This window comes from Juglans microcarpa x Juglans regia, chromosome 1S (assembly GCF_004785595.1).
Source record: "Juglans microcarpa x Juglans regia isolate MS1-56 chromosome 1S, Jm3101_v1.0, whole genome shotgun sequence".
NCBI classification, from domain to species: Eukaryota; Viridiplantae; Streptophyta; class Magnoliopsida; order Fagales; family Juglandaceae; genus Juglans; species Juglans microcarpa x Juglans regia.
The window spans coordinates 26361211-26377063 of record NC_054595.1 but is presented as its reverse complement, the minus strand read 5'-3'; the positions used below and the strand labels follow the sequence as shown (position 1 = coordinate 26377063).

At 33.9% G+C, this 15853-nt stretch overlaps 1 protein-coding gene across 2 annotated transcripts; it reads left to right on the top strand.

The window, feature by feature from the left end:
- The first annotated feature begins 2795 nt into the window (after nucleotides 1-2795).
- On the top strand, nucleotides 2796-10402 carry LOC121247794 (pleiotropic drug resistance protein 1-like). Of its 2 annotated transcripts, XM_041146245.1 has the most exons (23): nucleotides 2797-3158; nucleotides 3293-3413; nucleotides 3515-3603; nucleotides 3699-3783; nucleotides 3994-4153; nucleotides 4268-4344; nucleotides 4651-4704; nucleotides 4816-4906; nucleotides 4989-5290; nucleotides 5466-5747; nucleotides 5838-6154; nucleotides 6239-6399; nucleotides 6506-6609; nucleotides 6694-6850; nucleotides 6928-7157; nucleotides 7265-7597; nucleotides 8133-8423; nucleotides 8512-8595; nucleotides 8698-8831; nucleotides 8982-9209; nucleotides 9323-9494; nucleotides 9602-9856; nucleotides 9981-10402. In XM_041146245.1, exons 1-23 carry the CDS (start codon nucleotides 2818-2820, stop codon nucleotides 10248-10250), a joined length of 4338 nt encoding a protein of 1445 aa, XP_041002179.1. In that variant the 5' UTR covers nucleotides 2797-2817; the 3' UTR covers nucleotides 10251-10402. The 2 variants fall into 2 exon arrangements, with proteins under 2 accessions (XP_041002178.1, XP_041002179.1); XM_041146244.1 differs by having other exon boundaries at nucleotides 2796-3158; nucleotides 4651-4906.
- The last annotated feature ends 5451 nt before the right edge of the window (nucleotides 10403-15853 follow it).

Genomic DNA, 15853 nt, shown 5'->3' with positions numbered 1-15853 from the left:
TATAATCATTCAAAAAGGAAAAAAGAAAAAGAAAACCCACCTCTTTACACACCAAGTTCTTGAAAACTTCCCACAAACGATAAACGAAAATCATAAGTACTTCTGTTAAGAACCTGCTTGTGATGCTACTGTAATAGTGAAGATGGTGGAAATGGCGATTACGGCTGTAGTATTACTTCTATGGGAATGCTGTTGTAATGAGGAATGCAATGGGAATGGAATGCTACGTACTGATGTAATGATGAATGTGCACACCAGGTATTTGGATAAATGGCTAGAGGAAATGTATTGCTACTGGAGTAACTTCTAAGGCTCCCAACCTCCTTCAGAATTTATTTCTTACAATATTCTCTGATGCCCAATTCCACTACTTTCCCTGCCTTAAGACGTTGCTCTAACAGAATTCCGAGTAAACTAACTTGAACTCACAGTATGCAGAAATTAAATGACAGATTAGTATGGAAACAGACAATTGATAGACGAACGCATCGTCTGGAATAATTCCAAACGCTGCGTTTACAGACCCATAATAAAGATAATTGAAAGGATGCCTAGCACCCAACTACAGCTAATAAAACACCCAGCAATACGGTGCGTCTTGTTCTTCATGTCCCTAGCTCCCCGACGTCGTGCCAGCCTTCTTTGAACTGCTTCAAGTCTCCATTCTTCACTTCAACCGATCCCGCAAGCCTTGACTTCAGTAACTCAGTTCCTGTCTTCTTCCTTAGCGTCGACGGGGCCTTAACACCTTCCAGAAGCACGAAAGTCCAACAAGGTTAGCGTGGGGGGGCTGCAGAATCTCAGATCCTAGAGGCCATGAGGAAATTTCGTACAGAGTTTGACAACGCCCCCTCCCCCAACTTCAAATATCCTCGTGACTGCCAGGGTAGGTTGTTGAAAGGTCCTACATCTTGACCACATTACTTTCAACTACTATTTTTTTTTTCCCTCTATCTGGAAGCCCATCAGACAATTAACATACGTCTCTCTCTCTCTCTTCCTTTTTATTTATTATTCTCGGCATTTTTTTAAAAATTGCAAGTAAATGTAGTTTCCATTTTTTTTTTTTAAGGGAGTTGACACTTTGGGGAATAAAAATATTATAAATTAAAATAGTTAGAATATAATATTTTAATATTTTAGAATTTGTTAAATTATTTTTTATTTTTTTTAAATTTAAAAAAATTATAATAATTAAATAATAATCAGATAAAAATAAAATGAGATGACATCGGAAAATTTCAGCACTGTTTTTCTCCCATTAAAAGTTGAACGGTCGATTCTTTTAAAATACGTACAGTTTGGGTTTATCTAAAAGTCAAACTATATTACTTTTCGTTTATGACTCGTGCGTTTTTATTTTTTTTCTTTAAAAATAATTAGATATTTTTAAAAATATATATAAAAATATAAATAATATTTATAGTTATAAATTACGTAAATGTCACATATTATTTCTAAAAAAATTAAAATTTTAATAATAAATTATACTCTTGTTTTTTTAAAAAAAAATGCACAATGCTTAACAATTCACCATTCTATCTAATATTACTCTGAAAACTGATGCGGAAAATAAATTAAATGGAACAAAAAATAAAATTACAAAAAGGTTGAAAAGTTGTTCGTCGATGGCTCCTCGGTCGTTTGACTGGAACCAAGACGCCGTCTCTTTAAAGACGGGTTCGGGATAATTTGAGAATTTTATATTTTATTTAAAAGTTTAAAATGTTATGTTTTAATATTATTATTGTTTTAAAATTTAAAAAAAATAATTAAAATTTAAAAAAATTGAATTGAAATTTGAAAAAATTAAATTATTTATTATATTTTGTATAAAGATTTATAAAATATATAATGATAAGATGAAATAAGATAAAAATTTTATATTTCATCCGAATATTTGCGTCAGTAGTAAATAGTCAAAAATCATGCTGCTCGCAAATTCCACTTCCCGACCGAACCAACATTAGCTTGGCACCCAGCTTAAACTATTAGTTTGATTTCTTTTAATCTAAAAATTAAATTAAACAAAAAATAATAATAATCGGATAAAATTGAAAATATATTATTTATTAAATAAAGAATACTTACAGTCGTGAATGTGTAAACGTCATAAAATTAGTTTTAAAAAAGTAAATAAATATAGAATTCACATGAAAAAAAATTAATTTTTTAATAGCAGACTCTACTTTTTTTCAAAATATCTGCACGACTCTTGTACATTCTACAATTATATGTAGTATTATTTTATTTACTAACAATATTTTAATTCTATAAAATTTATAAATTATATTAAATAATTCTATTTAAAAATTTTTACACCTCGCATATTAAATAATTTAATTTAAAAAATAGATTTTCAATTTTATAAATCAAATTATGTTATATGTATAATATGTAATGTAAAAACTTTTAAATAATATTATTAATAGAGACTAATCATTATTTTTATACGTTGAATTAGATGATTAGAGATTATTTATTATATTTTATTCGTAATTCTGTTAATTGACGGTTGTGAACTTTTCTAGTTTTCTTGACCGTTCCAATTCCCACCCTTTATATAGGTGTGCCATCATCTTTCCTCATATTCGACATTGCTAGAACGAGAACACAGAGCTGAACCAACCCTATAGAAAGAAAGCATAACACTTCTGGGTTTTCGTGGGTTTTAGCAGTTGTTGCAGCATCGTTCTTTGGTATTTCTGTCCACAAGGATTACAAATCGTACATATAGTAAATTTCTGAAAAAAATAAAAATATTTCTGGGTTTTGGCTGTTTTAGCAGCAGCTTTAATCTTTTGTTGGGGTCTAATAATGGACGCCTCTGGTGATATCTACAAGGCCAGTGGTAGTTTACGAGGAAGTTTACGATTACGCGGTTCGTCGGCATGGAGGAATAATGCTATGGATGTTTTCTCGAAGTCTTCACGAGAAGAAGATGACGAAGAAGCTCTTAAATGGGCTGCCCTCGAAAAACTTCCAACGTTTGATCGCCTACGAAAAGGTATACTAACTACTTCGAAAGGCGAGGCCAGTGAAGTTAATATTCAGAATCTTGGATTTGAAGAAAGGAAGAAATTGCTCGAGAGGTTGGTGAAATTGGCCGAAGAGGATAATGAAAAGTTTTTGTTGAAGGTCAGGAATCGGATAGATAGGTAAGAGCTCTGCCAATTTCTTTTTCCCAAGTTTTCTTGGAAGCCAACTGGAGTTAACTTGTTTTCTTGAATATATGTACTTATTTTTTCGTATATCATTTAAAATAATTTCTTCGTTTCTTGGAATTTCTCAGAGTTGGGATCGATCTTCCAGCAATCGAAGTCCGATTTGAGAACGTTAATATCGATGCAGAAGTTTATGTAGGAAGCAGAGCTTTGCCTTCATTCTTTAACTTCTGTATCAGTATCGTAGAGGTAACTATATATTTTCATCATATATACCGAAATCTAAGTTAAAAAAGTTTTATTCCTAACGAGTGTTTTTGTTAATTTGCTCTCGAATTTACACTTCGCAGGGATTTTTTAATTTTGCTCATATTTTATCAAATCAGAAGAAACACTTGTCTATCCTTAAAAATGCAAGTGGAATGATCAAGCCTAGGAGGTGAGAGAACAGGCTTATCCATAATCATGAGATTCTGATATTTGGAATGAACTTCTGGGAACCCACGTTTTATGTTGTGCGTATCTATTTGACAGAATGACTTTGCTATTGGGTCCTCCAAGTTCCGGGAAGACAACACTGTTATTGGCTTTGGCTGGAAAGCTTGGCCCAGATCTGAAGGTGAATATAAATTCATTTCAGCTTCAATCCTTTCTTTTCTCTATTATTTGTAAACTATTGTCATTTTATTCTAATCAATATTTGAATAATATAGATTCAAAAATTTATTTTTAAAAAAAATTAATATAATAATAATAATTAAATCTATTATTCTCTATTTTGGATTTTTAATATCATATCTAATTCGGAAACTGTAACTTCTAATTTCAGTTCTCTGGGAGGGTGACTTATAATGGCCATGACATGAATGAGTTCGTGCCTCAAAGAACTGCAGCCTATATCAGTCAATTTGATCTCCATATTGGAGAAATGACTGTAAGGGAAACCTTGGCCTTCTCAGCAAGGTGCCAAGGGATCGGATCACGCTATGGTTAGATTATTACTTTTTGGCATCACTTTTTCCATTTTCTCCTTTCCTTCAATTAAACTTTTCCGACGAGTAATCTGTAAACAAAAGAATGACTAATATTTTTAAAATGTGCAGATATGCTAGCAGAGTTGTCTAGAAGAGAAAAAGAGGCAAATATCAAACCTGATCAAGATGTTGATATCTACATGAAGGTGAGACAGAAATTATTGGCCTGTAATTATTATCATTGGGAGGTCTCTATCATTTAACTTAGGGTGTGGGATTTTTATGTAACTAGTTTTTAACTTGTTCTGGACCTCAGAAGACAATTAAGATTCCAGTACTATTAAGACTAACAATGCTTGCAATTAAAATCTTTAGCATGGTTCATATTATGAGCAAGAATTACGGTCGAATTTGGATTGAATAGTCATTACTCTTGGTATTTTTTAAACATTATATAGTTTTACAGTTAGTGATGATGGCTTTCTTCTGTTTTTTGGCTTCTGATATATTAGGCAGCAACAACTGAAGGCCAAGAGGCTGATGTGGTGACAGATTATATATTGAAGGTAATTTTCTTATTTCCAATAGAGTTCTGCATGTGGATGACCATTAGGATTTTGGAAGCATTTGCATCATATCATTCAGATTTTTTAATTTGCTTCACCCTGAACTCACAGGTTTTGGGTTTAGAAATGTGTGCTGATACCATGGTTGGAGATGAAATGTTGAGGGGTATTTCTGGAGGACAAAGAAAGCGTGTTACAACAGGTACATGAGTTACCTGGAAAACAAAACTCACTTTTCCTGATACGAGTTTCCTATATGATAATCTATGTAACCCAAATTACAGGGGAAATGCTGGTTGGACCAGCAAAGGCATTGTTTATGGACGAAATATCTACAGGATTGGACAGCTCCACAACTTTCCAAATTGTGAATTCCCTCAGGCAATATGTTCATATTCTCGATGGAACAGCAGTCATTTCTCTCCTGCAGCCTGCACCAGAGACATACAATCTTTTCGATGATATCATTCTCCTCTCAGATGGCTACATTGTGTACCAGGGACCCCGTGAAAATGTTCTCGAGTTTTTTGAATCCATGGGCTTTAAATGTCCTGACAGGAAAGGTGTGGCTGACTTTCTGCAAGAGGTTAGTGTAAATCTCGACTTCGTTGGCCTCATTCATACTAATAATGGTCATGCAAATATTTTGGCAAGCCAAAAAGTGCGGTGATAGTAGAATAGCATTGACATGTAGATAAGGAGATGAGCCTTAAATCTGGAGTCTCACGCTTATTATTTTCTTTATGATCGACTTGTCAAAGGTGACGTCAAGGAAAGATCAAGAGCAGTATTGGGCACGCAAAGATCAGCCTTACAGTTTTGTCATGACCCAAGAATTTGCCGAGGCATTCCAATCATTCCGTGTGGGAAGAAGAATAGGAGATGAACTTTCAACTCCATATGACAAGACAAAAAGTCACCCAGCTGCATTGACCACCGAAAAGTATGGTGTTAGTAAGAAGGAGCTATTAAAAGCTTCCTTTTCAAGAGAGTACTTGCTGATGAAAAGAAATTCGTTTGTTTATGTCTTCAAGTTAACACAAGTAAGTTTAAAGTTTGTATTTTTTTTTTTTTCCTGTTGCTTTCATTTTCTACAAACAGGATCTTGACTAGGTTTTCTTCTCTGCTTTTAGCTTTTCATTATGGGACTGATTGCAATGACACTTTTCCTACGGACGAAAATGCCACGTGATGATACAACCGATGGAGGAATTTACACCGGTGCTTTGTTCTTCACTGTGATTATGATTATGTTTAATGGAATGGCAGAGTTGTCTATGACCATTATAAAGCTTCCTGTCTTTTACAAGCAAAGGGACCTTCTCTTCTATCCCTCATGGGTGTATGCCATTCCTCAATGGATCCTCAAAATCCCTATAACATTTTTAGAAGTTGCTGTTTGGGTGTTCATGACCTACTATGTCATTGGATTTGATCCGAACGTTGGAAGGTACTTACAATGAATTTGCTGCACATTTAGCTAAAATATTAGCCGTTTGTGCTTCCTAATATTTTGCCAATGTCCATATTACAGGTTGTTTAAGCAATACCTGCTGCTAGTAATGGTGAATCAAATGGCCTCTGCACTATTCCGATTCATTGCAGCAATGGGGAGGAACATGATTGTTGCTAATACCTTTGGGTCATTTGCATTGCTCTTGCTTTTTGCCTTGGGTGGCTTTATCCTCGTCAGAGGTAACAACACATTTAACTGAGAAATTGGTTTACTCATTTTTCTTTCCCCATTAACTACAATATACATTAAACAATGCTCCTTTGCTCTGTTTGCTTGCTTCTACAGAGGATATAAAGAAATGGTGGATATGGGGTTACTGGATATCACCTTTGATGTATGGGCAAAATGCAATAGTAGTTAACGAGTTCCTGGGAAACAGTTGGAAAAAAGTAATTCTCGAACTATACTTTTGAAACTTTATGATGTCTGCCTCTTATTGAAAAGCTAATGCATGATTATATTTAACAATAAAGGTTCTCCCAAACACAACCGAACCACTGGGAGTTACAGTGCTGAAGAGTCGTGGGTTCTTCACCCATGCCTATTGGTATTGGCTTGGTGTAGGTGCAACTGTTGGATTCATCTTCCTTTTCAACATTGGTTTCATCATCGCTCTCTCTTATCTTAACCGTGGGTATCTCCTCCTTTTTTCACTTTAATCATTCTAAACAAATCAGATTTGTTAAAATAATGGAAATTTTGTGCAGCATTTGGGAAGTCACAGTCTACAAAATCAGACGAACCGGAAAGCAATGAAGAGGGCAAGAGGACAGGGGGAGGCATACAGTTAACACAGAGAGAAAACAGCTCAAGTCAGAGGGGAAGTACCTCATCAGCAATTGAGGCCAGTCGTAATGGGAAAAGAGGAATGGTCCTTCCATTTGAACAACATTCCATCACTTTTGATGAGATTATATATTCAGTTGACATGCCACTGGTAACTTAAACGATAGATTCTGGATTAGATGAATTTTTCTGTATTGATTTTCAAAATAAGTATTGCCCATAAACTTCGGACCTGAATTTTTTCAATTGAACTTGCAGGAAATGAAGGAGCAGGGTGTCCTTGAGGATAAACTGGTGCTTCTAAAGGGTGTGAGCGGTGCTTTCAGGCCCGGTGTTCTCACAGCTTTGATGGGTGTTAGTGGTGCTGGTAAAACAACACTAATGGATGTGCTGGCTGGTAGGAAAACTGGTGGATATATAGAGGGGAACATCACAATTTCGGGTTACCCAAAGAAGCAAGAAACGTTTGCTCGAATTTCTGGGTACTGTGAGCAAAATGACATTCATTCTCCTCATGTTACCGTGTACGAGTCCTTGGTCTATTCAGCATGGCTCCGCTTATCCTCTGGGGTTGATTCCGAAACAAGAAAGGTTGGTATTTAAAAGACAACTCTCTCACTTTTATGTTCCTATTTCTCCTAGTGAATTGGCAATCTGGCTTGTGCTCACACCTGGAGTCTGGAAATTCTTGCTTAAGTCTAGCTTACTTGAATGTTTTCAAATCTGAGCTTGCCTTCTCTTGGCATGGCAGCGGATTATGACAACAAAACTGCAATGAATTTTATACATTGCCATGTGTGTGTGTGTACTTTGATTACAAAACTGCATGGCATTGTCATGTATTGAGTCCCGCATTAGGCTGTACCTTGGTTATCTTGGCTATTTAAGCGATTACAAGGAGCCTAACTGTGATCAATGCTTTTGGGTTTTTGCAACCCTGCGCCATGAAAAATAATCTCAATAAATCCACTTATAAGCTGTTATTTGTCGTTCTTCAGATTGAGTTTACAAAGCATGTTCTCAATACTCAAGCGTGAAATGATGATGAAAGATGGTTGAATTTCCATGATGAGTTTGAATACCACTACCGGAAATCCTGATTCATGATTCTATCTAATTTTTGCAGATGTTCATTGAGGAAGTCATGGAGCTTGTGGAGCTGAACCCATTGAGGAATGCACTTGTTGGGTTGCCTGGTGTAAATGGTCTCTCTACCGAGCAGCGCAAGAGGCTCACTATTGCTGTCGAGCTTGTGGCAAACCCCTCCATAATATTCATGGATGAACCAACTTCTGGTCTAGATGCAAGAGCTGCTGCAATTGTCATGAGAACAGTTAGGAACACAGTGGACACTGGAAGAACGGTTGTGTGCACAATCCATCAGCCAAGCATTGACATATTTGAAGCTTTTGATGAGGTGAGAACTCTTAATTATCTACATACCAGGTGAAAATTTGTTGGTTCTCTTGTAGATTTGAACATGGCATATAAAACATGTATTGCAGCTTTTCCTAATGAAGCGTGGAGGACAAGAGATATATGTTGGGCCATTGGGTCACCACTCTTGCCATCTTATCCAGTATTTTGAGGTAGGATGCTATAGAAATCAGAAATACCGACTTCCAAACATCAATAAATCATTTTCTATGTTGAAAATTTCCTAATACCTGTACTTTTTCCCTGGTTTCTAGAGCACTGAAGGAGTCAAAAAAATTACAGATGGTTATAATCCAGCAACTTGGATGTTGGAAGTTACAAGTCAAGGGGAAGAAATTGCTTTGGGTTTAGATTTTACTGCTGTGTATAGAAACTCAGAACTATACAGGTATGTTCATGTTAAATGACTGACTACATCACATGATTGGAAAAAGGAAAATCTACAATCTTGACGATGTATGTATAGATCCTTGTCATTGTTAAGAACTTTGATTTTTTTATGGCTGAATTTTCTACTACTGCGTGGCATGTGCATTAGGAGGAACAAAGCATTGATTAAGGAGTTGAGCAAACCTGCTCCTGGTTCAAAGGATCTCTATTTCTTGACACAATATTCACAGCCTTTTTGGACTCAATGCATGGCTTGCCTATGGAAACAACGCTGGTCGTATTGGCGCAACCCACCATATACTGCCGTCAGATTTCTCTTCACTGTATTCATAGCCTTGGCATTTGGGACAATGTTCTGGGACCTTGGCTCCAAGACGTAAGTAACTACCAGAAAACTCACAAATGTGTGTATGTATGCATATGTATATGTATATAGACTTTCATGGTTTACGGCTACATTTTAATTATTCCTTAAATTTTCTATTGCAGGAAGAGGATTCAAGATTTAACTAATGCCATGGGTTCCATGTATGCTGCTGTTCTCTTCCTTGGCATCCAAAATGCTTCGTCTGTGCAACCTGTTGTGGCTATTGAACGAACAGTCTTCTACAGAGAAAGAGCTGCTGGAATGTATTCTGCTTTGCCATATGCATTTGGACAGGTAACTAGGTTCACATATTGCACACTTAATATATATATATATATATATATATATATATATAGTTCAATAGCTGGGTATGTTAATGCAATTTTCATCTATTGTATCAGGTTGCGATTGAGATCCCATACGTTTTCATGCAATCTGCAGTATATGGCATTATAGTTTACGCAATGATTGGATTTGAATGGACTGCAGCCAAATTCTTTTGGTACCTATTTTTCATGTTTTTCACATTGATGTACTTCACCTTCTACGGCATGATGAGTGTTGCTTTTACACCAAATCACCATATTGCTTCCATCGTATCCGCCGCGTTTTATGGTATCTGGAACCTGTTTACAGGATTCATAGTCCCTCGACCTGTAAGTATTTGCCACTTTAGATGTGCAGGTTTTTACTTGTACAGACAGGTATTCATAACATTTGCTAACTCTCTTTTTTCCTTTCCTTTCCTTTCCTTTCATTTATCTACTTGGTCAACAACAGAGGATTCCCATTTGGTGGAGATGGTACTACTGGGCATGCCCTGTTGCCTGGACATTTTATGGACTGGTGGTTTCGCAATTCGGAGATATTAAGGATGTGCTTGAGGACAGTGAAATTCCTGGTGAAACCGTGGAAGAATACGTGAAAAGGTATTTTGGATTCAAGCATGATTTTCTGGGAGTTGTGGCAGTCGTGGTTGCTGGGACTGCCGTGCTCTTTGCATTTATCTTTGCGTTTTCGATCAAGGTGTTTAATTTCCAAAGGCGGTAGACAGATTGTATTTGATTACTTGTATCGGATCATGTTTCAGGATTAATGCTAACAACTAGCATTGTCCAAATTCTTTTTTTCATTATTGTCATTATTATTTTCTGAGCATAATAATGTACTTTGACTTGATATAAATAAAGAGTTGGGTGGCAGTCTTAGCTGTTACTACCACTATATGTGGTTGTGCTTCTTCTTAGCTCCATCCACTAACTACTAGAATACAAAAAACAAAAGCATTGGATGGACTTTTTTAAAGTGACAGTGGTGGGTAAGGAGACAAGCAGGCCAAAGTGAAATAAATAAGAGAAATCCAACACATCAAAGACCCAAGAGCTAGAGAAAGTACACTTAGGAAACACTACCTTGCTTGTCATCACTATAAAGCTGGTTCATAGGAAACACAGGTCTTATCCTATGCAAAACAAAACATAATATTATGAGCAAATGTTTGATATGATACATGTTGATCACTTCATAAGAGATCATCTTCTGTCCAAGAAAACACATTTTCTAAGCAACAAGTTTTTCTTCAAGGTGACAACCCAACCCCATTACAACAAATATGGATTTCAAACCCAGGATTGTGGTCCGCTATCATCAGGTTTTAGTATTAAAACTATGAATAACTGGAGTAAGCTGTCAAATTAATATACCTATATCATGATATATAGCTAAAATGGAGTGGCACACTATTTTTTGTCAGCTCTTAATGCATGTTTTCTAGATTTAGAAGCTCATAACTAACAATCCAAAGATACTGTTGTAATGTATTTTCTTTAAAATTAAGGAAAATATAAGGATTAATGGTGGAGATTTATGATGAAGGAGCACAACAATATCAACATGTGAACCACAGAAAGGCACAAGCCTTTTAACGCACAAATTCAACATGTGAACCACACAATATCAAGGAAAACTCAAGGGATCTTGGATACGGCTTTCTAGCTCAGAGACACATGAAGCCTTTAACATAGGGCTAAGCAAAAATCAGACAATCCGACTCCGAATCCGACTCCACACCGGCTCCGCTCTGACTTCGACTTGTCGGAGTCAGAGTCGGAGGTTTTTTCCTCTTGGAAGTCAGAGTCAGAGTCGGAGTCATTGATGAACTGACTCCGGCTCCACTCCGATTCGACTCCGACCCTCCGACTCCACCTCCGCCTCCGACGTGGCCCTCTGACTCCGATTTTATACATATTTTATAAAAAGATGTGTTTTTCTATATATTAATTATTTAAATTTTATACAACTATATCTTATATAGTTAGTTAAACTCAATAATATACTAGTTAAATAATATATTTATACTATAATATATAGACTAAATTGACTAATAATAGTTTAGTATATGACTATATGTAAATATCATACTATTACAAATTTACAATATTACTACCATGTAACACTAAATTACTAATGTATAAATATAATAGCATGTAATACTAATGTATATATAATATACTATAAACACTAAGATGCATAATAACATCAACATGTAATATTGTAATACTAATGGATAAACACTAATCTATAAATTTATAATAACATATAATACTAATGTATAATAATTAAAGTATTATTCATATAAATTACTAATAGTATTAATTACTATATATAAATTAGTAAACCACTTTAAGCCTATATATAAATTACTATATAAATCACTATAGTATTAATTACTAATACTATATTACTATATGATACTATTAACTATAGTGATATACTAGTATTAGACATTAGTGTACTAATACAATCAGTGATATAGTTAGTATAATATTTATACTAATACTATTATATAGTTATACTAAATTAAAATCACTATAGCAAATACTAATATATAATTATGCTAATCACTATAACTAATACTAATACTAATATAGACTATAGTTATAACTTATAGTATTATAACTATACTAAATCACTATAACTTATACTAATATAGTTATACTAAAATTTAAATCACTATAACTAATACTAATATAGTTATATTACTATAGGGTATTATTAACTATAGTGATATACGAGTATTAGTATACTAATACTATTAGTGATATAGTTAGTATAATATAGTTATACTAAATTAAAATCACTATAGCAAAAGTTTAATCAAAAGTTAGTATATTACTTGTTTAATTTAGTTGTATTTTTTGTTATAATCAAAAGTTTAATTAGTTTAGATTGTAATGTTAAAAAAATTGAAATTTGAAAGCCCACAATTTTTTTTTTTAGAAAAAGTGGGTCAAATATGAAGTTAAAAAAGATAAAAAATAAAAAATAAAAAAATCCAACTCCGCTCCGACAAGTCGGAGTCGGAGTCGGAGCGGATTTTGTAGGTCTCGGAGTCGAAGTCAGAGGTTTGATTCGACCTCCGACAAAGTCGGAGTCGGAGGTTGGGCCCTCCGACTCCGAAACGGTCAATGCTCAGCCCTACTTTAACACACAAATTACAAAGTTCAAGGTGATTTCAAGTCCTAGAAAATAAATTACTTGTAAAAAGAACTGGATTAGAGTCTAATTGGAGAGTTTGAGATGCCAGTTTTGAAATTTAAATTACAAAATTAAAAAGAGAAAAGTGTTTATCATGACAAGCAGTCAGAAAATTCATACCAAGTACAAATTAAAAGAAAACCCCTCGACCCAACGGCGGAACTATAAAAGAAAACAGAAAACCCCTCCCTCCATCGGGTTGGTTTGGATAGTGAAATGAAATGAGTTGAGATGGTTTTAGATAAAAATTGAAAGTTGAATAAAAAATTATTAGAATATTATTTTTTAATATTATATATTATTGTTTTGGGATTTGAAAAAGTTGAATTGAAATTTGAAAAAATTTAATTATTTATTATATTTTATATGAAAACCTGAAAAAATTATAATGATGAAATGAGATGAAATAAAATACTCTTTGAATCCAAACGGGCCAAGCAAAGGGAGCCACCACCCCCCCCCCTCCAAAAAAAAAAGGAATTAACAATTCTTATTCAAATTCAAATAATATTGGTTCCAAAATATTTGAAAACTTTCAAAAATATGAGAATTTTCTTCTAACTCCAGAAAAAATTCTTGAATAAAAAATAGAGGATGAAAAAAACAGTTCTTTTTAAGTACATAAATTTTGGGTATTACTCCTCTTCTTGCAGCTATATTATATGTTGGTGCCATGCAAAACATATTCAGTAAGAGTGCCATGTAGTACATGTACAGCTTATTTGATCCTTGCAAGGAGACGGCCTATGTTCCTTGGATGAGGAAACCAAGGTCTGAACACTAATGATAGTAGTATCCAGGCTAGGTTTCCTAGTATTGGCGTATGTTTCTTTGAGTCACTACAAGAAAAAGAGAATTTTTGGCAACTAAGTCGCCGCAAAAATCTTTAAATTCGCCAGAAAATCTATTTCCGGCAAGAAATAAACAGCCTCAGGGTAGCCGCAAATGTTGTGCCCCAAAATGAAAAAGCCTACCAAAATGAAAGAATATCGCCGGAAACATAATAGCAACAAAGCCGTTGCGACAACATAATAATTGTTCTGGATTGACCTCAAGTGAAAATAAAAAATAACCATTAGCAACCACAAAATGTATGGAAATGTTAGCCTTATCAATAAAGCAACAGTATGACCTACATGCAGGCTGCAACGAACAATCTGCGTTTTGATTTGATCAAAATGCATTATCGTCTACTTGATAAAAAATGTGCATCAGGGTATAACATATTGATGAAAATTACCGTCAGAGTTTAATTCCATTATGATCTGTAATCTAAAATTTACGATTATCATGATCAGAAGCAATCATGTCATGTATATTTTCCTAAGGATTTTCACGTCAGTTCGCAGTTTGTGTCTCGGATTTCTCTACTTGCAACCTATAAAGTAGTTTAGTTCTCCTTGGTTGGCTGGCTGGCATGCTGCATGGGCGTAATACGTACAAATATTTTCACATATATAAAATATTGCACACACATATCTACATATTTTGTGAATATTTGGGATTGATCATGACCTCAAACCCCATATCAAGCATTCTATCAGTACTTTATGATCATGTTATTAGAAATTAATTAAGGAGATGCCAGAGATTTTATTAGAAATTTACAAGTTATATATACTCTTAACCCATTGCATGGGGAATTAGTCTGGCGGTGCTGCTCTGATTCAGCAGTTTATGATCACGTCCTTTGGGTCACTTGCAAATTCAACTCCTTACCTTGGACGAATAGTTAATTTGGTGATTGTTCTTGCGTGGTAATTAGCAGCAGCTAAGCCTCTTCATGGATACACAGTTTACCGCATTGCGTAGTGAGGAAGAACTTGATGAGAAGGAGATCATGCATGCATGGAAAGAACAGCTGCCAAGATCCGAGTTGTGGCTGAAAACGCAATTGGAAATGCATGGTTCTCTTGCTAGTGGCTCAGCACTGAATCCAAAGGCCGGTGACACCACAAATAGCTCATCTGAAACTTCAACTCCCCAAAATATTTAATAATTTTTTTCTCCAGGAGAACTCACCATTCAGAATGATTTCTTTATTTTATCTTTTAAAATAGATCATTATATTTTATTTTAAATAATAATTTTTCTAATATATCTTATCTTTTTTACCTTCATATCATTTAACTAATTTTTTTTATTCTTTTTAAATATTTTCTTTCTATCAATAAATTTACAATATCCATATATTTTTTTATATTTGTAATATATTTTTATATACAAAATAATATAATTTAGTCTTATACATATAAAATAAAAGTATATAAGCCAAATAAAAATTAAAAATAAAATCAAAATATGAAAAAAAATGGTTAGAAGAAAATGAAATACATGTGTTTTAAATGATGAATAATAAAAAAAAATTTGCTTACATGGTAAAAATCAAAGTACCCGCTACATGTATCGGGTTACTTTAGCTAATTGTATTTTACATTTCCTTTTACATAATTAAATAGAACTTATTTTTTGAATAATTCTTCAAATAATTTATATTTTTTGTATAATACGAGTCATTGAGAATGCTCTAAGACGTAACGTATGCTACCAAAAACATTATATATGAAAAACAAAAAGTTTCAAACAACTTTAAATATTTATATTACAATATAGTAACGTCAAGTACAAGTTTTGAATAAATAAATTTCGTACAAAAGTAAATTCCATTAAAATATAATAAGTTTTATTTATACCTTTTGAAGTTGGGTTTTTTTTTCTATAAAAAGATTGTACAAGACTTATCTATTTAAGACTTGTCTATTTAAAATTTGTACAAATTATATATCATACCATACTATAATCAAAAAGAAGATTATAATTCACAAATTTCATATATATAATGAGAATTGAAGATGTTTCAGTCAATATATATCACATATTAATATTATATCTCCGCCACTAAACGACCGATGCTCTGGTAAGGTACGAGAAGAAAAATCTTGAGAGAGAGAGAGAAAGAGTTGTTAGGTCCCTTTCTGTGCTGGGCTGTGTGGTAATGAATCTTAAAAATGTCAAGGAATGGGACATTTTCTATTTAATATATTTGTCCTGAGATTCTTCGGTTTCAAACTAACACAGAGAACAAAAATGAATTTTTTTTCCTTTTTCCTATACGT